General features: G+C 45.7%; 2 protein-coding genes across 5 annotated transcripts; both read right to left on the bottom strand.

Annotated features, from left to right (window-relative positions):
* Window positions 1–788: 788 nt before the first annotated feature.
* Window positions 789–9354, bottom strand: il17re (interleukin 17 receptor E). Of its 3 annotated transcripts, XR_015864719.1 has the most exons (18): window positions 9057–9354; window positions 8732–8747; window positions 8564–8656; window positions 7693–7781; window positions 7512–7580; window positions 7332–7434; window positions 6759–6913; window positions 6622–6690; window positions 5704–5770; window positions 5457–5638; window positions 5336–5383; window positions 4843–4888; window positions 4193–4344; window positions 3086–3151; window positions 2955–3006; window positions 2764–2871; window positions 1592–2605; window positions 789–1521 (listed from the first exon to the last, which is right to left on the bottom strand). XR_015864719.1 is itself a non-coding variant. In XM_088407362.1 (17 exons), the coding sequence occupies exons 1-17, from the start codon at window positions 9243–9245 to the stop codon at window positions 1800–1802; spliced, it is 2310 nt and encodes a 769-aa protein (XP_088263488.1). In that variant the 5' UTR covers window positions 9246–9354; the 3' UTR covers window positions 789–1799. The 3 variants fall into 3 exon arrangements, 2 of the variants coding, with proteins under 2 accessions (XP_088263488.1, XP_088263489.1); XM_088407362.1 differs by having other exon boundaries at window positions 789–2605; XM_088407363.1 differs by having other exon boundaries at window positions 789–2605; window positions 9135–9353.
* Window positions 9355–9971: 617 nt separating this feature from the next.
* Window positions 9972–23643, bottom strand: brpf1 (bromodomain and PHD finger containing, 1). 2 transcript variants are annotated; one of them, XM_088407359.1, is made up of 16 exons: window positions 23335–23643; window positions 21418–22172; window positions 20242–20431; window positions 19740–20027; window positions 17348–17865; window positions 16483–16672; window positions 16272–16403; window positions 15950–16078; window positions 15476–15833; window positions 14097–14411; window positions 13551–13829; window positions 12920–13067; window positions 12160–12293; window positions 11968–12083; window positions 11752–11906; window positions 9972–10471 (listed from the first exon to the last, which is right to left on the bottom strand). In XM_088407359.1, the coding sequence occupies exons 2-16, from the start codon at window positions 22125–22127 to the stop codon at window positions 10288–10290; spliced, it is 3846 nt and encodes a 1281-aa protein (XP_088263485.1). In that variant the 5' UTR covers window positions 22128–22172; window positions 23335–23643; the 3' UTR covers window positions 9972–10287. The 2 variants fall into 2 exon arrangements, with proteins under 2 accessions (XP_088263485.1, XP_088263487.1); XM_088407361.1 differs by having other exon boundaries at window positions 23388–23643.
* Between the last annotated feature and the right edge of the window lie 893 nt (window positions 23644–24536).

Genomic DNA, 24536 nt, shown 5'->3' with positions numbered 1-24536 from the left:
TCAAGCCCCGCCCCTCAGTTGTGCCCCCTTCTGATGTGTTGACCAATCACAGTCATCAGAGTGCAGATGATGTCACCCGGACGTTTGCAGAAATTATGTGAATTTGCGAATACAATTGCCTGGAACAATGTTTTGTTTGGCTTTGTTGGAAATTATAGAGAACAATGGATTCTATTTGTTTATTAAATGTATTAATGTTTTTGGCAAAATACCACATTCATTGCTCCAAATTTATTGGAAAGAAATCATGTTTTAATGTTTTTTTAACGAGGTTAATACATACATTCTTTTAATTCGAAAATCAGACAGTAAAAAGACTCAAAAAACAAAGATGTGTAAATAATTTAACGTATTTATAAAAATTCTTGTACCCCTAGCATAGTTCTTTATTTTCTTTATTATTGTATGGCTCTTCTTTCTTATTATTTTGGATTTATTGTCTCTGTACATGATATGTCCTACTAATGTTTGCTTGTTCAGAGTTGTTTTATATATTTTGTACTTTGTAAGTTATTGCAATATAAAAAAAAGTTTCGTGAAATTTTACAAATAAAGAAATAAATCTATTATTTTATTCTGTTTGAATTACGTTTCTCTTGTAGAATTTGTATGAAACGTAAATAGTTGTTTTTCATTTTGGAGGCTTATTCCCTCTACTCACCAACTCCAATCGAGTGATCGCCTATTTCAATGAATCAAAAAGCCCTGTTGACCAAAAGTAAAACAGGTTGTGCCATGCATCCCGTTCATGTAATGGGTGTTAGAGTAGGGTTCATTAAACACGTGTACCGGTTTCCAGAATTTATTCAATCCTGCTGAAGACAAAAGAAGACAGTTTGTCCTCATCAAAATATGTACATCTCCTCCCTTCAGCAGTCAAGATCACAATAGTCTATTGTTCCATTACTATAAAAAAAAGACAATATTCATGCAAAAATATTAAAGAAAAGAGCATTTTCATATTGTTTCAAATTTAACAAACTCATAAGAAAAAACACCCAGTGGCCAATACAGCATAGTGTAAGTGTGGAGTTACAAAACTCTTAACGGGAGGATGTCAATCAAAGAAAAAAGGACACAGTTGGTTTTCGAAAGTTCTGCTCCCTTAGCATCCCAAATATCCGTAGTTACAATATGAAATGAATGCTTCCTTGGCTTTGGTTGTGTAAAAGTAACATTTTGTAAAACTACTCGTCAGTATAAAAGACCAGATCATGAGTAGAAGCCTTTGCACTAACTTTGTTCGAGCCATCTGTCCATGTCCGCGCTCAAGGGCGCTTGAAACCCCGTCTATCTCGAGGTTTGTGTGAGGTCTTTGTGGTATGTGTGAGGTTTTTTTTTTTTTCAGGCTTATACTATGAACCCTGTTGGGGACATAATCTGAGTCCTGTTTTTTTTTCCCCTCTCCTATCCCTCATGTTTGACTTTTCTCATCTAAAATGTGGGAAACTTCTTAGCAAGTACCTCTCTCTGCTGGTCATCTTTTTCAGTGTCAGTGTATGTTTCTTGGACGGTTCAAACCTGTAAAGTGAAATTTCATTTCCTTGCGGTGTAATGACAATAAAGAAATCTTAAACATTGAAAAGAGTACCATTATCCAATATGCAGGCTTCTTATTGGCCGGCGATAACCTCAGCATTTCCCTTCCAATGCACAGCCTTTGCATCACCTTGCTTCAAGCTCGTTGGTGAAGAAAAAACGGATTTCAGGTGGCTCAGACCGGTTGAAGTTAACCAGAGCCTGCTACTGAGGTGGGCACTGTCAGTGATGAACATTTTTGCCCCAAGAGAATGTTGGCATCAGGAGTGGCACAAGGTGAGATTTGTAGGGGGTCTCCTTTTTGCCCCTAGGCAAGAACGTGCGGTTTCTCGCCATGACCTTGGGCTTTGCGACTTGTGCGCTTGCGGTAACAGGGTGTGCAGTCTGCGGGCCAACCGGCGTGCCAACCACACCGACACCCCCTTTGAAAGCATCCGGCGCCAGCAGCGCCAGCTTTTGGTCCCCCTCAGGCCTCCCAGCTCTCGGATCAGGCCGGCCAAGTCCCGGGGCACACAGTAGCGAGGGACGCCTCGAAAGGCTCGGGGGATGTCCCCACTGCGGCCCAGGCCTCGGAAGTAGACAAAGATTACTCCTGCGTTGTTGCTTTTATGCTGACGCAGCGCCCCCTCCAGGCAGGCCAGAGCAGCAGCAAACACGGGTTGTATGATGGCGGATGGCTCGCTGTCCTGCTGTGTTATGCTGGCGTTGAGCTTTCCGCGTCGTTCGTCATCGTGTGAGAAATCGTCATCGTCCGGGTCGCTGCCGTGCCGACGCCGCTTCCACTTGCCGTAAGCCCCCTTGGCCTCGGGACCCCAAACGATGAGGACTTTTCCTCTCGCCTCTCGCACGGCCTCCCACTGACCGTACAGCCAAGGCAGCGGTCCCAGGTCGGCCACGCCTCTCTCGTCGCCCGTCGCTGGCCGCGAGCTGGCCGCGCACAGGGCGACATGCACCGTGGCGTTCAGATCCCCGCGAAGCAGCGAAGCCAGGGCGCAGGCTGCCAAAATGTGCGGCGACCTCTCAGACGAGCACACAAGCAGGACTGGCTCCTGGATGGACAGCCAAGCTGCAACACAGCGACCAAAAGTGCATGTGCAACATTATCTTCCAGCTTAGGCTCCGCCCGCCGGCGCCTCTTGACTCCCTGGCATTCTTCCCCACACTGTCTGAATTAACTGATCAAAATGAAAGCCTTACGAAAGAGAAGGAAAGCATGCTACCCACCTGTCGCTCCCTTTTTTGTTATAGAGCGGAGAACAAGGGCCAAAACTGCAAACAAGGGTAGAAGTGTCAAAGCTGCCGCCGCTTGCATGCCCCACCTGCTGCGGGTGTCTGCACAAACAAGACAAGCACACTTTACTAGCAACGATCAGTGAAGACGCAATAATCCCACGTGGAAGCACAAGCAAACTCACTATGTGGACACACAATTCTTCGTCCGTGACGGGTGGGAAACGACTGCCACACCTGCACATGTTCAACCCATGAGACACAAAAGCAAAGCGGCATTCGGCATCGGCGGTGCCCGCCGCTGCTCCAACCTTACCTGCACACACACACGCTCTGCAGCACCGACCATAGGCACGCTCATTTTGCTCTCACGCGATCCTTCCTGACAAACATTACACGTTCTTCAGTATTTCAGTGTGTGTGTGTGTAGATAGATAGATAGATAGATAGATAGATAGATAGATAGATAGATAGATAGATAGATAGATAGATAGATAGATAGATAGATAGATAGATAGATAGATAGATAGATAGATAGATAGATAGATAGATAGATAGATAGATAGATAAGGGCTGTGAATCAGTGATTGGTGATTCGATTTTAATCTTTTTGTCTGCAAAACTATATTCAAAATGATTTGATTGAGAGCTGCCTCAATCCGATCTGCCTAGATGTGCAAAAGATTCAGAGATGTGCAAATAATCATCATGGTCTGCTCCATTTTTTCATATTTTCTAAGTTTTGAATTAGGAAATTGCCTTTTTCCACAAAAACGGCATGTTCACAGTTGCAAATGTATTCTTCATTTTGATTGATTGACATTCCAACTTCTAGAATGAAAGATGAAAGCCTTATTATTTAGTTAGGAATTGTAAACATAAGTGGATCATTTACTGTAATTAAGTAAAATATCAATGTCTATGCCAGCTTTCATAGATTCAAAAAAGAAAGGTTCAGATATTTGCAGTTATTTTTATTCAATGCATAAATTAAACTATTTTTCTGTATGCATCACAAAATTCAGAGAGCGTCAGAGATTTCCCTAAAATTATGGTCTGAGTTTCACATGTATTCCTGCTCAATTAACAACTGGGTCGTCACGTTATGATGTCATAGCGGCCAAAACCAATAGTCAGTGGGACACTAGGACGACATCATCTTTGCAGGCACATGGTAATAGATACTTCGGTAATAGGTTCTTCTGGCTCAGAAATATAGCCACCAAAATTATTTCAAAATCCGTAAGAAATCAAAACACCATGACACAAACATGTTATATGACACCACATAGGCCAATAGTTAACTTCAAAAAAATAATAATAAATTGCATTGTACAGACCCTTTCGAGTAAGGAAATGTAAAGCGGCTTTTGAAAGTTTGGAGTTTGCCACAACTGGCCCACGTGTCCCATTTAGAACTCACCGCCGCAACCGTGTAGACGGGCCCTCGAGGTGCGCATTCCTCCTGGCTGGGCATACACAGCTGAGCTGAGAATGTGGCGGGCAATGAAGACTTGATGAAGACAAACAGCAAGCGCGAGTTGGCGTCGAGAGAAAGGTCCCACGACGACTTCTCTGCAACACAGATGTTGCACGTCACGCACCTACTCGGAACCGTGACACCACTTGCCTCCCGCATGTTGACTCTCGACTGAATGCTTTTAAAATCGTCATTCCCATGCATACTAAGTAGGTAACCTGTTCCGGGTCCTTTTTTGAACATGGCACGTGGAGATCTCATGTGAGAGCCTTCTGTAGTTCTCAGAACTGTAGTAAGCTCCTTCTTGAACATTGCTAGCATTATTTTATAAAAACAAGACTAGCTTTCATCTAGGTTAATGGCTACTAAAAGCAAAGAAATTAAAGTATGCATGATTGGCTATGATTTGTTGGCAAGTGACAAAATGTCCCCCAGAGATGGATGAAAACGTTTGGATTTCGCTCCTTAATTCAAATTTAAAAAACACAATGGTACCCAGAATGCCATATTTAGATTAGTGGGGGCACAGTTATGGGCTAACAAAACGCTGTCATTCTGCATGAAACATCAAGTGACATTTTGCTTGAACTCACCAGCAAAGAATGGGCAAGAGATGTTGTGGCTGTCTTGGAAGGAAAACTGAAAACACAAAACCATAGAGCAAGGGAAGAGAGTTCCAGAAGACTGTTTCATCTTAACTTATTTTCTTTTGAAAGAGTCATAATCATACTTAATTTAGTAATGACGCTAAGAAACTGCTCGCCAATTTCATTGTTTGATATGGCTAGCTGTGAACCTGAGAATGAGGCGTATGGTGCATTCAAATGCAGTCTGACCTTTCAAAGTAAGACAGAAAAAAGCCCACTGATGCTAAAAAATAATATTTGGGGGTGGCTCGCTAACGCACCGGTTAGCATGTCCCCCCGCTAAGGAAGCCGAGTTTGAATTTAGCTGGCTCTGGCCTGGCTGTGTGAAGTTTGCATGTTCTCCCCGAGCCCACGTGGGCTCTCACTGGGCACTCCGGGTTCCTCCCATACCCCCACACTTCCACACCCTGAGCTCACTTGGTTGCTTTGCGATCCTCACCTTGACGCACAACTGCGGGTGTTTGTCCATGGCAGAGATGTTGAAGATCTGCAAGGGGACACGTCAACCTTCAAGAAACATTTCAAACAACGATGAGCCTTGTGCCAACTTTGCCAAGCACCAGTTGCATGCCGTCATCCTGTACATCCAGGGAGGAGTTGGCCAGGGGGGTGCAGATGCCTTTCCCATGCCTCCAGCAGAGGGAGGCGGCCACCTGGAAGACTCGGGCGGGACACTCGGAGTGCCATGTCAAAGTGGACTCATACGGCGTGACCTCTGAGGTACGCCACACGTCTTCCACATCTGCATGTCGACACGACATGTCCCGAGCAAGCCACAGGCAAGTCCCATGCTCCGGATATACTCACCTGGCGGAGGGATGTTTTGGAAAGGGCACGTCATTTTGCGCACTGAGTCCGTGTGGGCGTAATAAACCTAAAAAAAAAAAAAAAAAAATGGAAAATGGGACAAATCCAAATCCAGAAATTGAAAAGCCTGCCATGGTTTGTTTTTAGCCACCTTTTACCACAGATGCTTTACCTGTTGTCGCTTGAGTAAAAGCATCAGTGGCGAAAGCCAAATCGTGGCAGGGTTCGGACTTCCTGTCCAATAAAGTCCGGACTTTTCACAAATAAGCATTTCAACAACAAATGCATTTCTGCTCATATACAGAAGCTCTACCGCTGACGTTTTGTGACATGCTGGAACAACTCAACGTTCTTCCACTAGAGGACACAATCTGCCCATTCGATCGAGTGTGGCGCTTGGAAAAAGAAAAGGTAGATCTATAAATACAAATATATAATGTAGTATTAAATCCGCTAGAACCATGTTTCTCTCTATTGCAGACGCATGGCCGCAATAATGGCAGAAGGGAAGGATGTCAGAAGTTTGGGATTATTTCCAATTGAAAAAGAGTGACAAAAATAAAGTGATTTAGTTTGACAACGGAACACTTTCTTGACTAACTCATGGAATATTGTTGAAGCTTGTCTGTTATGTGACTTTAAGGACACTTCTTTTTGTAACGTAAATATAATAAAAATATATGTGTGAACTAACTACTCGTCAGTGTTTCTTGGCGTTAAACGATAATTGCTAGTACACTAATGGGAATCGCGATTGCTTGACGGTTAGCACAGGCGGATTTTGATATAACAATAAATAACAAGTTGTTATATCCACTCACAATACCAATTCAATATTGAGTAGTCAAATCCACGCACGTAAAAAAACGGGAGGATTGATTACTCGATTATAAGACAATCGCATGGAAATAAACATACCTGTACGCATACGCACGGCAACACGTGCGGAATGCTGAGACGAGTCGAACGTGACTGGGCCGGATCGATCTAAAAAGACAAAAGAGAGAACGTTCAGCTTTCCTGGCTGAAGGTTTGGCTGTGCCTGATCGACTTACGACGGTGATGTTGGAATGCGAGCGCTGCATGCAGTTATATACATTCTGCATGTAGCACCACCTGGCGCGAACCTGACGATCCGTGAGCGATGTCACGGTCACGTTGATGGTTTTGGATGCAAGATTCACAGCCAACGAGAAGCTGGGTACGACGTCTGAGTCAATTCACACACAAGATGAGAGATTGGACAAAGGCATGCTGAAAGGGCCGCAGATATTTGGGCTGGCACGCATCCTTGGTGGGTCAGTCAATGATTGCCTTGGACAAGGAAATTAGTATCAAAACGCCTTTTGTTCTTGTGGGCTAAAGTTGTGCTCTCAAACATGTTTTTTGTGTCACGGATCGGTTGAGGCCAGCATATTCCTTTCACGGACCGTAGCGGGGGTGACTTACTAAAAACAAGCCCCTTCGGAATATGGAATACACCTTATAATGTAAATGTCATGCTGTGGCCATTAGGAAATAGGGGAAGTTTCACAAATAAACGTTCCATTTCCGAACACATGTCCTGGCCATCCAAATGTCTCAAATGAGCCAAGAAGGAAGGTGAGCAGGCAACAGGCAGATGCTACCTGCTAAGGTGTAGTTGACACTGCAGCGCAGCGACGCGGAGTGGTAGAACACTCTGACAGGAAGCTGTGGTGTGGCCGCCACGCAGTCACACAGCAGCTCCCACTGGAAAGAGAGAAGCGCCGCATGAATGGACCGCCAGCGTGCCAACAAAAGCTCTGAAAATAGAGGCGGGATAATACCCAGGTTGAGGGCTCGAAGCTCTCGTGACACCACACTCGAATTTCCGTCCCGTTCTTCCTGGTGTGCCACTACACACACACACACACACACACAAAAATGGTAATCAAGATGATAAGGATGAAGAAGAAGACTGTGGGGACATAACCAAAAGGTTTCAGAGTAAAAGGTGAAAGGCCAAACCTTTTTCTTTGTTCTTTTGTATTTGACGACGGGGCGGATGATCTCTTGAGTCACTGACACAATTTCAATGGTGGGGGCCTGATGCAAGTCTGGAACAAGCACGTACGCACATTAAAAAAAAATAAATAAATAATAAAAAAAAAAATATATATATATATATATATATACATACACACACACACACACACATACATTTTCTGCACATCACCTTTAGTTCAGGTGGCACATTTTTTGACAGCTGTCGCTAAAAATAGCATTCATCATCGACTTGCAGACTTGTTGTGTGGGCGGATGTTTTGTGTCACCGGAGGCATTTTTTTCTGTGGGGCATGATGCTCTCACATCATCTCAAAAATTGCACTCACTTTTCAGTGTACAGTGTTAGAGCTGCCCGACGTAAAGAGGGTGGTAAAGCCTGGCTGGACAGGCGCCATCTTGCAGCCCATCCTGCATGACGCACACTTATCTTTACAAGCTTCATGCTTTGCCGCGTGATATTTGACACAAACCCAAAACACCATTTGTCGAAGTATTTTTTTTTAATGAAAGGAAAATGCAATTGAATTAAGCACACCAGCAATAGCTAATTTTTTGGGGTTTGGCTTGTCAATTACCAGCACTGCTTTACAACAAAAATCCGCTGTCAGTCGCAAAACATTGACCATTGTTGTTCTAAAATAACCAAAAAAAATATATACAGTATCTGAATAATAAATTGATCCTAGTGGGTGGGCCGGTTTCTTTTCTTTTTTTGGACCATTACTGCAACGTTGGACAACCAAAAAACGGACAAAACGTCGAAACTGCCCTCAGCATCATTCGCACGCATGCTCTCTTCCACCTCAAATGTGAAGCCTTTTGGAATTTCTACCTTCATGTTGAATCCAAACCCGGATGTTAACACACTTGCTGTTGAAAGGATGTCGGCTAGTCTGGACCGGGCAGCCATCTGCCGCCTCGTGCGCTGGCCACAAGTCAAAAGTCGTCAAGACAACATCAAGTTGAAAACTGGTCCAGACTCAAACTGAACTAGACTCACCCTTCTCATTGGTCCTCTGCAGGGGAGTTAGAACAAAGAGAAACAAGGTGTATTAATTTTACATCAAGCCTTCAAATGATTTTTTTTCTTGGCAACAAACCCCCCTTTTTATTTCCCAATGACACGATTCACACACTAGACTCCGACTGGTAGAATTAAAAAGTCTTCGCGTGTCACTTGGACAAATAAGACACGGTGCTCTGTGCTTTTTTCCCCCCTAAGGTTAAAAAATGTTAGAACGAGCCCTGTTTTGACAAAGTTGAGTACAAAGTGCAATTTTTCTTCGATAATGCTGAAGCGTGACCTCAGGTAATGCAAATTTTACCATTGAAGGGACTTTGCTCCTAATGAAGAACGCGCAGGTGATTTGCAGTCTGTGTCCACGCGTCGGGTCGGTTCTCACCTTGCAGGAGAAGCTTGCATTTCCGCTCTGCAGCCCGAGACCGATGACGACAGTCGCCGCGACCACCAGGTCGCGGACGAGCCATCCCGCGCGCCCACTTGGCAGTCGCATCGCAGTTTTGGAAGCGGACGATGACTGCGCAAGCGAAACAACGCTCGACTTTACGCCGGGAGGCAAACGATTGCGTCACTCTTGATCTGGGCTCGAGGAAGGAGTGGGCGTGGCCTAAAAGGCTTCCTTGAAGCAGAATGCCGCGCGTGCGTGGCCAAAACGCTTCTCAACACCCAACAATGAAAAGAAAACTTAGATGCGGCTCACTGCCAGATTTGGGATGTTAGATAACTTGATGAGCTTTTCTGACTGGATTGTGTTCCCCATAATTAGAATATAGAAAGCAACTTTGCTGCGATTAGAAGTCAGCTTTTTGACCTGTACATTTAGTGAGAGCAAGTCATCCTATGGAAACCTTTTTGTGTTTGGAAAATGTTGTTCACAGTTCCTTGAAGAACATAGCGTGTTCGTCTCTAAATGATTTATGGGTTTCCAAAACAAGGGAAGCGAAACAATTCAAGGATGGTTTGATTGGAAAGGGAAAAGACTGGCTCTGGTTTGACTCCATAGCTTAGATGGATATGGGAAGATGCGATTACTTTATATTTTTTAATATTTCAGTGGAACGGTTTGAGTCAATGCACCTTTTTTTCTTTGGTTTCACACTTAAAAATGTAGTGCATTTCAATGGTTGTCATGTAATTAAGGCCCAGTGTCATCAGCAGAATGCACAGTCTGCGTTCTCCCAGAATGTTTTTTTCTTTTGACAAACCAGAGAGCTTCATATGCGTCTTTGTTTTGTTTTTATTATTAAAATTGTATCCTTGTGCGTGCTGTCTCATTTAAAAAAAACGAAAAAAAGAGTCAATCGTTAGATGGGGGGCAGCGAGATTCTTGTGCACACCACAAAAACTCGAAAAGTGTTAGGCCGACAAGTGACATCATGATGTCAAATTTTCAAAAGTGCGGCAAGGGTCCGGTGGAGCCACACGCCCGATAAATGAAGTGAGATCGTGTTCGGGGTGCGTGGCACTGCACAGGCACTCGTGTACAGGAGGTGGCTCGCTGGGCGGCGCCGGCGGGTTTCATGATGAGGGGCGCTTCAGTCGCTGTCGCTAGTGTCGCTGCTGGGGTCTCCCTGCACTTTGCTACGGTGCTGCATGGCCCGATGGTAGGCCACCTGCACCGACTTGCGGATATTGGACTTGCGACCCTCCAGCATCTTCTCCTTGTCCAGCTCTTGGTCCACGCCCAGCGGAACCAGCTTGGAGCGCGGCAGCCACTGCCTGCACACGCAGAGAAAAGACAAACAGGAATATGTCAAGCAAGCGGGCTGCATGCCGTTTAACTCGACTTTCCAGTGAGGCGAACGTTTGTTTTTTTTCTAACAGATAATGTTTGTTGCCCTGACGTCAGTTAGTAGCAATGAGCATGTTACTTCCAAAGAGCAAAACATGGCATGCAGGAAATTATTATTCAGGTCATTGTGGTTCCTATTCTTTGAACTCGTTCAATGCCAAAGACGTATTCTGTTTGTAAACAATCTCAACATTCGAATCTCAACATTTTTCAAATGTTTGGCTAAAGGAGAGTCTCAAATGGCTGGTACTGAATGACTTATTAAAGTAATAAACTTATAATAATAAGTATAACTAAAAATAAAAACTTCAGTTACTATTAGTACATAATTCATTTAGTTGAGGCCATTTTTAGACCATCCTTTGGTCAAATACTTGATTTTTTTTATTTTTTTTCTTTCTGGCAGAGAAAAATATTTTAAGGCGGATACTGCAAATGGACTTGAAAAGTAAATATTCATACTTCCTCATAGTCATCAGCTGCAGTAGTGAAAATAGGCAGCAACTCGCTGTGGAACAGAATACTTTTTGTTTTCCTCCTCAGAAAACGATCCTATCAGGATGCATGTCCTGTGGCACACGAGGTTTACTGGGGAGGAGATCGACGTGAGGTGCAAATTTGCCTAACTTTAAGCACAAGGCCTTTGTCACAAATGAAAGGGATTTGATGGAGTTAGTTGAAAAGGCCAGATTGAATTTTTGGGAGGAAGTAGAGTTGCGTGGCTGGGTTTGTGGCCAGGCAGGTGCTGACGCCAGCCTTGACGACGTGACGAGAAACCGCGGTGGCCGGGTTCCCCCCTCCTCTTCACCTTTCTCTCAAAACACGTTTGCCCCATTTCTGTGAAAGCACCTTTGATGATTTGCTACGTTTCCGTTAAAAGCAGGCCAGCAAGCGACACGTGTGCGCGCTCAGGAAAACGGACGGCGCAACTTGAGTACTCGAAACGGGCAAGGTTTCAGGCTGCTATTAAAACAATCCATCCTCTGCTCATAGTCTGGCCCTTTCGTCAAATTTTAAAACCCTTTGTGGGCTTTGAATCAAAAAGTTTGCCCACCTCTGGTCTAGAATCACTTTAAACAAAAATGGAGGTTTGATGTTAATTCTTTTTTTTTGGCCACATAGGCGAACCCTAAAATAGTCAGCTTGTGTCTGCAGCCTGAAAGCTGCAATAAAAGCACAGCAACCCATTCAACACAAAAGCACTTACCATGTTCTTTTGTTGTCGAAAAAAAGAACCAGGAAGAGGTGCTCTCGTGCTTCCTGGGTCATCTGCTCGCCGAGTTTGAGAACGTCCAGCGGGGGCACGGGGATGGGGACGCCGCGGTGGAACACGCCCTCCCGGGGCATTTTGGGGTCAATGATCTGCACACAGCGCTCAGTCAGCACATTGAAGGCGCAGCCGAAGGAAGCCAAGCGAACTCACCAGGGCGGGATAGGAGGGATAGCCTCGACACTTGGCCCACACCAGGTCCAGCGCCTCCAATGATGCGTAATCGTCTGACGTCATCCAGCATCCCGAGCGCGCCCTCCCGCGCACCACTGCCGGCAAAGGGCACGGTCAGCTGCCAGTCAGCCACCGCAACTCACCTCGCCCGCCGGCATCTTCCCCACTCACGGTGCGAAACGGGCCGGGAACCTCCCACCGAGTACGCCTCGTTTTCCGTGCCAGACGTCTCCTCGCTGCTGTCCTCCTGGAAGGCCGAGCGCGAGAAGGACGACTTCCCTCGGCCCTGCTTTGATGGCGTGGTGCTGTCGAGGCAAGGGGAGAGGTGTCACAGTCAAGTCCGGGTCTACAAAAACCCGCAGCAAAGACTTCGAACTGGCCTTCCCACGGCCACCGCTGAGACAACCTTTATTTCTACTTCGCAGAAAACAAGGCAAGCCCAGCTCAAGTATGCATTGCTTCATCTCTTGGGACACCTTTCTCCAGCAAAACTGTGGCTACTTCTGAGACTAGTTCTGTTCAATAATGCAAGTACTACTGATAGCCTCGAAACTGGTCTCTTTATGCGAAACGACGCTCGACTTTATGCCAGGAGGCAAGGCCAAGAAAGCCCTTTTCAGCATTTTGGACAACACAGGTGGGAGCTGGAATCTGGCATTTGGACTTCAGGGTGGTGAATTTGCATATTTGTTTACACACCGCCTCTTGAAACCACATGCCTCTAAATATAAACACACACACACACACACACACACACACACACACACACTACGACGTGTGCATCTTAAGCTTACAATGCGCAAAACATTCACTGTATAAGTCTCTAGTGCGAGGCGCTCATTCTTCAAACAGATGCCTACAACTGATTCTCCATTCAGCTCCATGTACAGCAAAGCAAAAGAGCGACCAGCAGCAGTAGAGGCCCTCTCACCTGGTCCGGTCTGAGGCGGCGCTGCTGCTGCTGCTGGTGGTGGATTCGGAGTCGGAGCTAGAACGTGGAAGGCGAGTGTCGTTTCTGTAAACGCGGAAGCTTTCTGTCACAGGCTGGTTCCCCCCGTCAAAGCCGTTACTTGGCAGGCCTGCAAGAACAACTTAATGTCAACAGGAAGGACGTATCCTTTGAAAAAAAAATATATATAGAGATACACAAATACACAGTAAAATTCCTCTTCAACGGAAAAAAAAGCATGTGCAAAATACAATTCGATTGAATTTTTAGGTAACTGCATGTTCTCTTTTAGAGCGGCATGATTTCTTCAGGTACAAATATATAACTGTTTCTATATTTAGGAGCGATGTTAACGTTGTTCAGGAATAAAATCTTGTCCTCGTTTTTAATGGGTCCTACGTCGCCTCTAAGGTTTGGAAACATTTGAATGAAAGAAAACTGAACTAAGAGGCCTTGAGGCTCCAGACAACCGTCGAAAGGAGAATTGGTTAAGATAATGGATGGATGAACATTACATAAATGGTAATCCGTAAAACTCACCTCAAACAAGTGCTTTAAGATATGTATATGTTGTAGCTAAAGTGTAATTCATTATTGCACGCATTTGCTGTACCGGGTAGCAGGTCGTCGTTGTCGCTGTCCGTGTCGGAGCTGGAGCTGCTGCGTGGGCTGCGGGGGCGCTTTCTTTGCCTGCCTGGGGAAAGCATGGGCAGCTGCGGGGGCCCGATGGGACTGGGGGCTACCCCTGCCGCCGCATAGCCCGGGTCCCGGTTTTTCGGGGGGCGTCCGGGCCTTTTGGGAGGTCCAGCCATTTTGGGATTTTTCTTGGAGAAGAGAACGGACGTCCGCCGGCCCACCTCGGGAGCCAAGGCAGACGACGACACACTCAGATCTATTGAAGGTCAACAACAAAAACAAAAGGAAGCTTTAATATGATTTACAAATAAACACAACACAATATAAACAAGGGCGTGGGGGATATGAGCTTTTAACAAGGCTTGTCTTTTAATGCTGTAATACGAGCAGTACATTTTTATTTTCGAATTAAAAGCCAATTAGCTGGAACATCACATTGTTGCCTAGCTAGCGAAGTTTGGTCTGAAAGCTACACAGAGGCCAACTGGCCAAAGACCCCGAGCGAGAAGGTGATCACACTGACCCTTGCCACCAAGCTCTTGGCTGCTGCTCTCTTCGCCTTCGTCATGATGTCCCGCAGCCGACAGGTGATGAGGGAGCGTGCCCCGTTCTCCCCCGCTGCCTCCTCCCAGAAGAGAGTCCCTGGCTCCGCCGGCGGCGCCCTCCCGCTGGTGCGCCAGCTTCCTCTTGATGATGCTGAGCTCCTTGCGCAGAGCTTTGGCTCTTCGTGACTGTCCGATACTGTGCTTGCCCGCGCTGGTCTCATCCAGACGCGCCTGCAAGTAATGCAGCTGCTCCTCCAAGGGCAGCCGCCGCCGGTTCTCGGGCGCCAGGAGCTCTGGGTGGGGAGAAAAGTATCAACAAGCATCCAACTTCACTTTGCCCTGGCTTGAAGCGCAGGTCCAACTTCTCAATGTTTCAGCACAACCTGAAGTTCTTAACCAATTAATTTCCAAGGACGTTCCCTTTGACGCTGAACTTGCATGTGCCCGTTCAAATGGGTCAGACGCCAAGTGTGGCACCCAGGATTAAGCTTCAACTCGGATTGCGCAATCACTCTTGACGAATTTTCAGACACGTTTATTATGGAACACAAATTTCCCATAGCTATGCTACAATCTTAATATTTGTGTGTGAAATATTGAGTCTTGCTCTTTGCTTAATAGCGAGGTGAGCTAGATAGAACGCTTCCTCACCGCGTTAGATTCACCATAAGGAAAACAAAGGTAACGCCACGTGGCCACATTTACAGGATACAAATAATAAACTTTCTTTTATTTCAAAGAATCATAACTGTTTTACACTAACATCGCATGCTTAAAAATATAAGGTTCAGCTGACCTTCCCCGTTCTCATGTAATGGACTAGCCCATTTTGTTACTGTGCAGGTGCAGACTTGATTCAGGAAAATGATGGTTCTAACGTCAGGTCAAAAAATGCATTTTTTTATTTTTTATTTTTTAATGTGAGGCCACAAATGTAAAGGCAAATAGGCTCACAGGTTTGTGAATGGGACTTCAATGTCCAGCGCCTTCAGCTCATTACTGCATCTGATGATTGTTAGGTGACGTCGTGGCCTTAGGATGCTAAATGTTGGTGACTACCAATTTGACCAATGTAAATTTATGCTGTTTAGGGATCAAGAAAGTGTTGCCTATTTTACTGTAAAGTTTCTACTGAAACATTAAAAAGCCGGACAAGAGCATTCAAAATTTTTGGTAAAGTCAATTGATCTTGAAATGTTACCTGAAAGCAAAATATTCCTAATTTGGTGTATGTTGAGTATGTGTCAGGATGCAAAGTGACTTGTGACATGTGAGTCTGAGAACGACGGCCTTGTTTTTTTTTTGTTTGTTTTTTGTTTTGTCAGCGGCCAAATACGGAAAGGAGACACTGGCTCACCATCCTCATTGGACGACAAGGGCCAATCTCGCTCTCGTTCCCGTTGGCGCTCCCGCTCCAGTTCCCGTCGGGTGCTGGGACTGACCTCTCGAGGGAGGTGCATGCCGGTCTCGTAGTCAAAACCGATCCTGTCGGCTTGCCGCCTGGCGCTTCGGATAACCACGCCGCCCATCTCTCGCAAGCGCAGGGCGGCCCGGTAGAACACCGTGTCCTTGGCATTGTACTTGAGGCAGTTGTTGACGATCAGACCGAAGTCCCCTTCGAATGCCTCAAACGTCAAGTAACGGTGGGATTCCAGAAGGTTCCACATGGTCTGGAAGTCCATGGGAGTGTCAATATGGTCCAGATAGTCGGGCACCTAGCAGGTCAGAATGCAAATTATGGTTTCTTTCATGGACATACTGAAGTCTCAGTTTGACAAGACAAACAAAAAATCATGGCAACAGCTTAAGTGGTGCAGACATATTGGGTAACCTCTGCAAGGGGAACGGGCTCCGTGAAGAAGTTATTCGTGTCTCGTTCCTGTAACTGCGCCAAGGTGCTCCTGAGCAGCACCAGAAGGGGAGTCAGCTGCATCTCCATCGCCATCTGCTGCATTTTAATCTGAAGACAGACAAAGCAGACAGTGTTTCCCAAACAAAAACGGACTCGCACAAGTTGAATCACAGGTCAAGACTCGTTTGTTTTCAATGACGACTCCTTTTGGGCGCAATGAGCCGAAAATGGGTCTTTTTCCGCAGCATAAGACCATCTCTGAGCCCTGTGAACCTCTCCCAAACACACAATTTCGCCTCACCGTTTCTCTCTTGAGTTTTTCTCTCTTGCGGATGAGTTCCACCAGTAGTCGGGCTCTCTCCAAGTCATGTCTCAGTCGTTGCCACGCCTTTAATTGCTCCTTCAAAACCGTTTGCTTCTCCTCACCGTCCCTCTGCGGCGGCAGCAGCAGACACGTCACAATGAGAAGAGGAAAGACTTTTCCAGGGCAAATCATCCATAGGACAACTTACCAAGGGAAGTTGAGCCGACGGTTGCGGCGGGATGGGCTCCACGTGACGTTGGGACTGCAGGTGCGTTTGAAGGCGACGCAGCAGCGGAACACCGTTGCGGCTTTGCCTCTTTAGGGTCCAGTAGCTGTGAAGCCGCTGCATGAACTGGCTCTTCCGTGGTACCGTTAAGTTGCTGGTGATTTTGCTCAGCCTGGAGAAAATCAAATTTTACTTCACCCAATCATACCATATTTAATTTATTATGTCAACTGCATTGGGTTGTTATCGTATTCTGGTGTTTTCGGTCACACTCCAGGATGAACTGAAAATGCACTGTAAACTTTTAGACCATTAGAGCATGTTTTCCATCTTTCTTTCTCAATCACACCTGATTCACCTGATTGACCCTGCACAGCTTGTTGATGAGCTAATCAATAGAATAATGTATTTTAGGGAAAGAAACCTGGAAAAGATGCAGGGTAACAACCTTCGAAAACTGGAATTTAACATCTATGCTACAGAGGAAACATGAATTTTCTTTATTGCTGAAAACGACAAGAAAAAAAAATTCTTTCAGGTCATTTATCACCTCCCCAGATAAATCTCATCTCACCAACCTCTTGTTCTCATGTCAAAACATGCGGACTATAAGGAAAAGGCCCATTAAAATAGTAATTCTAATTGAACCAGGAAATGTCAATTCAGGGATCAAGAACCTGTCGCAAAATGTGTCATTCACTTCCTTCTAGTGACAAACCAAACCATGCAAAAAGCGCTGAACCTAAATATGATATTCAAAATGTTAAACGTTCATTTTATTCTGCATCTTTGGTTCCTATTGAAGTTCAACCCAACATGAACAACTGACTGGGAGTGTGTGCAGTACCTGTGAGGGGGAATGCATGGCACAGAGACCACAGGAGCAGCAGCTCTGCGCTCAGCCAAGATCTTCCTGGCCCTCTTCATCTTGAGTCGCGACTTGGCCTTGGCCCTCTTGGCCCGTTCCGAGCTCCAGCCCCTGGAGTCGTCATCGGCGCCTGTGGCGGGCTCGTCATCCTCCTCTGGCTCACCTTCGCTCTGCGACGAGGCGCCGCTGGCACCGCCCACCCCCCCCAGGGGCCGGGCCGACCCCGGGGGCGTGTGGATGTCGCAGTAGGCCGTCTTGCGCACGCTGAAGGAAGTCCCATTGGCGCCTGTCTCTCGGACGGGCTCCATTTTCATGTAGAGGCCCGCTTGCTGCGCGCAGGTGACATGGAAGGCTGTGTAGCAGTTGGCTTTGTGACACTGGATGCAGGCGCCCGAGCCGCGTTGCTTGCAGATGTAGCAGGTCAGCTTCCAGCGTGCCGGAGGGATGTGCTCGATGCTGTCGATGGGCTCCAGGAACACCGTGTTGGCAAAACACACCTGACGGAAAGCCCAGAGAAGCGTGTCAGCGCCACAGGTCCTAATGCTCTCATTGCTAATCAAAAAAAAAAAAAGATTGAAAAATTGGCGTATGGGTAGACTAATCAAGTTAAACTCACTTGCTTACCCATTCATGCAGAGAGAAAATCATAAATAATTTGTGGGATTCCAACCGGCAGCATGGCCATACCTGGGCAGCTCTACGTATTCATCATAAAAATTTGATCGTCATCAAGTGTAAGGTGGCCTATGTGACACGATGGGCCCATGAGTAGGGTTCCCACACTGAACTCTTTTGTTAATTCATAAGCTTGTAACATTGGGGGGATACAAGTGGATCTGGCAAAAGACTTTCGGTTTCTTGGTGTACACACACAGGAAGATTTAACTTGGGACATTAATGCCACAATCGCCATCAAGAAAGCACAATAAAGACTGTATTTCTTGAGACTTCACAACACAATCTTGTCTCAGAAGCTGCTAGTACTGTTTCATCGCTACACTATAGAAAGCATCTTAACATTTTTCATGTGTGTATGCAAGCTCCACAGTGGATGGCTAGAAAGCCCCCCCAAAGGGTGGTTATAGAGACAGCAAAGAAAAATGAAAACAACTACCCACTCCCCACCTTGGAAGAGCTGTACAAATCTCACTGACTTAGGAGGGCAAAAACTTTTTTTCTGGAAGGTATCAATGTTGTTGATCCTGTAAATGATTAATATTTGTGTGTGTGTTTTTGTCCTTATTATGCAACTAAATGTAAATGTTGTACTAGTACAATGACAAAAATAATTCACTTCATTGCTGCCTTGGTAAAGAAACACAGCACAGCTGAGAAGCCTATAGCAGATGTCTTTTGGCAAAATATAACATTTTGGGACACTTTTCGATTTCTCTCCAGTTAAAGGGGAACTCAAGCAGTAAAATGTTCATTATAAAAATGTATTCTACACAGTTCCACTAGTGTAAGCACAGTACGCTGATTATTAATATTGCATTTGTGGAAGAATTGCTTATCTAAATCTAACCACTTTGATACATTTTAGGGGAAGGCCAATTTTGCCACTTGCTGTTGCCTGAAAACTGATCACAATTACTCAGGGCACAGGTAATGACTCAGCTTGCAAACATCACAAGAGCAAACTCAAAAAACAGTTGGCGGAGATAGGACGCTTTCTGAGCCCTGAGCAACTCTGTTGTTGATTTCTGTCGATAGTGGAAAAATGTCAACCGGTTAAGTGTATTTCATTTATATTCCACCAAGACCATTTTTAACCAATGATTAGTGGTTTATTGTAAAGAAAATGTTAAGGGGGCCTTCCCTACAAGCCACATTTTTTATAACTAAGAGCTAATGCTATGATTGTCACCATTCTTCATTTGCTAAAAGCAAGATCTAAGATCAATGCTGCAGGCTAAAGCTGTTCATTTGAAATGTCATGAAATCAGTCCCTCCTTGCACAAAACACAGCTCTTTTATTTTGCATTGTGTTGGCTATAGTATACAATACACAAGTATGTTTTTTTTTTTTTTTTGATCGCCTCGAGGCGCAACTCTTACTCCAATGTGGCCCGGGAAGGAAAAGAGTTTGTGTAGTAATGAGCAATCGCGCTTTTGTGATATCGGAATTTATGAGCAAGGCCCAACACATGTGTGAGTGCCTAATCATAAAAAAATCTGATGTGGATTGGCATAGCTTTCATCAGGAAAAACTGTTGCCAATGCAGGCGCTAATCGAGAAGTGCATTTCTGCATTACAACAACTGTTGCGACAGTGGGTATATGCTTCACAAGGCCATTTCCTAACATCATGGTGGGAGCAAAAATCAAAAGGTCGCTTCCCAGTATGAACGGCAGTCAGGTGTGAGCCCACCTCGGGGATCCAGAGGGCGCACACCACGTGAGCCCAGCGCGCGTCATCCGTCTGCTTGAAGGCGCCGCCCTTGTTGGGGCACAGGGCACAGTCCACGGCCCGACTGGGTGACTGCAGGCAGCGTCGACACAACCATTGGCCTTCCGGGATGTAGGGCACGCCGTAGCATTCCTGGTGCACGGCCAAGTTGCACATGTCGCAGAAGAGGATCACGTTGCTGTTCTGGCACTCGCCGTCATTGCAGATGCAGCAGACGGCGTCCTCATCGATCAGGGTGCTTGGGTCGGCCTGGGTGGGAGTTTTTTATTTTTTCAATTTATAAAATATAAACTTTTCCCATCGTTTGGTTATAGAACTGTATAAAGTGGCTGGTACTAAATGAATTAAGTCCTAAAGTTATTATTACTTTAGCTAATTAATTATTAAAGTAATCAAATGCTTTCGTACTTGAGTACACAATGTAATTGAAAACGTAAGTATTTGAGAATCTTGGCCACATTACCTTATTGTGGCTTTCAAAGTAGGACTCCTTCTCCAGGCGGTCCATCAGGTACTCGAAGACCTCCTGCGGGATGGGCGTTACGCCGTCCATACGCCGCTTGTCGTTCATGATGTCCAGCCAGATGTAGTCCTCCTCATCGATGTCATATTCCACCTCCTCGTCCAGCTCCTCCACAGACTTGTCCATGTACCTGAAGCAAAACGTGTAGCCGCCCGCCTTAGAGATCAGCATGCCGTTTGACTTGATGGCTCCCAAATTGAGGACTTGCCTCCCCACCCCGTCAGGGATCTTTCTTGACCCGACCGGGCCATCGACGCTGACTGATGCTCTTCAAACTGGCCTGGAGAATAATTTAATATTGGTACGCATTGCGAAAGACACGTGATCAATGTAATAAATAAAAAAATAAAAATAGTCAAACTCAATATGGCCTGTGCTGTAGTGTGCCACATTGTTCAGGAGGCAGGAGGAAATTTAGAAGCTGTTTGGAGACCAAAATGGGCTGAGCCTAACCCAATGCCAAATTTGTAAAACTCAAATTGTGCTAGGGCTGAGTCACTTTAGACATTCTTAGTATTTTTTGGCCACATTTTAATTATGATTATTTTTTAAACGCAATCTTTCCTGGTACCAGATTTCGTAGCCTGCTGACAAGTGACAAGCGTTTGCTCCCTCGTCGTCAATTGAAAATATTGTACTTGAAACAATCGCCTAGGTTACATCCTCATCATTAGAATCATTGTGAGAACAAGATGCACTCTCGAGCCACTGACTTCCACCAGAGATAGGACAATTGTTAGAACGCATTCCAAAAGATTATGAATTGCTTACCCTTATTTCTAGAACCAGGCGATGCAAACAGCACTCAGCATTTGTTTTTAAATCATTAATTGTTAGCGAATCTTTTGGTGGTTGTATCTTAACAAGGCTCCCAATATTTTTTTTTTTTTTTTTTTTTTGCATAAACTGTCCAAAACATTAGGTGCAAGACTTGCCAAGATGCTGTCAAACCTTCAAACGGACCTTGACCTGTTCAGATAGGTTGTGGATTGAAGTAGATTTTTAATTTCACAAAAAGGCGAATTCACCAACTAGCTCTGGGCAGGTCTTCACAAGCTCCCACATAATCTAAAAACCCGACGCGCGTAACTGTTTAGAAAAGGTGGCAAGTCTGACCTGTAGTACGAGGATGGGCGAGGTGGAGCATCGGGCCTGTCCTGGTCCAGCTCGCGGAAGACAGCCTCGGGCAGTTTGACCGCAGGGCCCGATTGGACACCATGGTGGTAGGCCGAGCTGTCCTTCTTCTTCTCTTTGCTTTTATGCTTGCCGGACTTGGGCGTGGCTTTGCCCCCGTTGGAGGAGGGAACGTCAGGCCGGTCCTTGCCAGGGCCGCCCGCCTCGCCACCATCGCTGCCGTTACACACGCCCGTGGCACCGCCGATGGACGGCGGGTCGTCCTCGGCGTCACTATCCTCCTCTGACACCACATCAATGTTCTCAAAGATGCTGATGCGGTGAACGCGTCCTTGAATCTCCAGCTCCACCATGCGCTGCGCCTGGGCATATGTCATGGCATCCCTGCTGGGCGAGCAAGAAGCATCGGAGGGAGCGGGGCTGCCGGGCGTGTCGCCGCCATGGCCCTGCCCTCCTCCTTGGCTGCCGCCGTCGTCGGCATCCAGTGAGGCGCGAGGGGGTCGTCCCTTGCGCTTCTTATGGAGTACGGACGGCGTGGGGGGAGGGTTGTCATGGTCATAGTGGTACAAGTGGTATTCAATGCCACTGTAGCTCTTGTAGACCTTGCGACAGCTCTCCACAGGGCACTCGTAAGGCGGCTTGCTTGCACGCAGGTTGTGGCAGAATGTCTTCACATCAAAGTCCAGTCCCATGTTGCCAACGGCCACCGCCGGCTCCGATGCTGCTCAGCTTTCCATCTGAATACAATGCGGAATATTTCAAGCAATTGAGTAGCACCCCCAAAAACCCAACAATACATCTGCCAGGCCTGTAGTGTAAAATGATAAAATATGAATACTAAAATAAGAACCCTTCATCATAGCAAATTCATGTTGTGTGAACGATCCAAACATTTAAATTATTAGGAGCTTGTCAACCAGCAAGTTCTTTCACATGATATGACAGTCCTTTCAAAGCCTCATTTCAAATTGTTGTCCTCTTACTCTGTGTCTGAAATTGTGCTTTTTATTTTAAATTATTTGTGTTAAAACGTCACTGCAGTTTTACTGTGTAATTTTATAGAGCCATAGCAAATAAACAACAAATCGTGTCATATGGGGTGGATACAATTATTCTCGAGTTGGCTCAAACCGGGGACAAATCCTCGTGTGATTTTTACACGTACTTGGCCAATCAAGATGATTCTGATGTTAAGAATAGTATGAGATGATGCTGACAACAACGTGCCTTGTTTTATCATGGCGTAAACAAACTGGCTAAACCAATGCAATCCGGGTTAAGAAGCTTGTCATATTACATACACAGCTAACAAGCTTTTGTGTGCGACTCGTGTTCGCAGTTCAATATCTGCAAAAGCTTGTCTATGGACACAAGTTGTGAGTTTAGGGCCAAAACTTCCGCAGTTAAACAAAGCTAATATTAGCTTAGCATGCGGCCAGGGATCACCGCAATCAAACACGCTAACACATTTCGTTCAAGTAGCGAGCGAGCACAGACTCAAAACGACGCAGAAAAAGAGGCACGCGGGAGAGCATAAGGCAAGGGGTAGCTTTTTGGTGATCAACTCGTATGGCGTGATATCGAGCGCCCGTTAGCTGCATTGGCAAGTTATTTGCTGGCTTTTAAATGGGATAGTTGCAGGGGTATTTGGTGGCTTATGTGTTTATTTATTTATTTTTTACAGTTGATAAACACGATCCACCTAGACCAATCTGTCTGCAAGTTAACGATGGATCAACGCAGCGCCTGATTCCAAACGTCTGTTCGGTCTCCGCGGAGCCTCCAGATGACAACACGCCCGCTCGCTCAACTTAGAATTTAGCGCGACGCTTTCCAGGTCGGCTCATGTTCCCCAAACGAGCCACACAACGTTACAAAACCAAGAGGCCAAACACTTACTGGATCGTCTTTTGCCGTCATGTATCGGCCGACTGCAAGCTAGTTTCACTTACTGCCTGCATCGCATCGCACGAAACCTTTCGAGGCTCACGAATAGACGCTTCCCAATGCTCAAGAGACGCCGTGTGAGGCAAGCGCGGGGTCGTTTTACCAAACAGTGTCCTCTCAAAGTCGTCGCATTGTGCAAAAAAGAAAGAAACAAAAAAAATAAGGAAGAAATAAAATGGGGAAGGTGAGATTCATCCAGTGCGCCTGAACAACAAAGGGGGCTGCCATTGCCCTAAGAACATCGTCCTTTTCGGCGCCGTCTGCACATTCGACACACAAAGCGGCACGCCCGGGAACCTTCCCCAGAAGCCCCCCCACCCCCGTAACAACCCTCGACCTTCTTACTAAATCGTATTTTGGGGTTCATTTAAACTTTTTGGCTTTCACCATCACATTCGATCAATGTAGTGCTCGTGTGTTATCCGAGCGAATCTGCCGCTCTGTTGAATAAACTACGACCTCACAAAATCTGGCGTTTGGGAGGAATGCGTTTCTGTCATAAGGATTTTATTCATTGCTAAACTACTTCTTACGTCAGTGGCTTTAAAACAGGTTGCACCCTGAACCAAGGAGAAATTACATAGCTATTCAAGAATCACTATGAGCCACAGCAGTGTATTAGGCGCACATGTTTAAAAAAATCTATCTCTTACTGCAAGTCTCTTCAGCTGCACCACTAGTACAGTAAAACCGCGCTTAATTATCTGTGTGTGTGTGTGTGTGCGTGTGTGTGTGTGTGTGTGTGGGGGGGGGGGGGGGGGGGGTCCTCGTCATTTACAAAATACCCAAATAAATGTTTGAAAGTAATTGATTCAATTTAAGTTTAAAGAAAACATACAATTTAGTGAAAACTTCTGCCATCTACTACTAGAGCCTTCAGTCATGTTGAGCACCTCGTTCTCAATTTTTTCTAATCTATAAAGCCACCATCGACCTAAATACTGTAGTACAATATATGTAAAGTTTTAAATCAAATCTCTTGAAGTAAACGTTGTATTTAAATGTTTGTTTGCACAAATTCCTCTAGAATGACTGAACGTCACTGGACTGCATTTAGCCAGTGCTTTTCTTTTGAGCACACAAAGCACCATGTGTCAAAGAAATCAGAGAAGTGTGTTTGGCAGGGCCTTTTTTCAAACCAAAACAATCAAACG

This window comes from Hippichthys cyanospilos, chromosome 2 (assembly GCF_059441005.1).
Source record: "Hippichthys cyanospilos isolate Australia breed blue-spotted pipefish chromosome 2, RoL_Hcya_1.0, whole genome shotgun sequence".
NCBI lineage: Eukaryota > Metazoa > Chordata > Actinopteri > Syngnathiformes > Syngnathidae > Hippichthys > Hippichthys cyanospilos.
The sequence above is the reverse complement of the archived record's forward strand: the minus strand, read 5'-3'. Positions and strand labels throughout refer to the sequence as shown.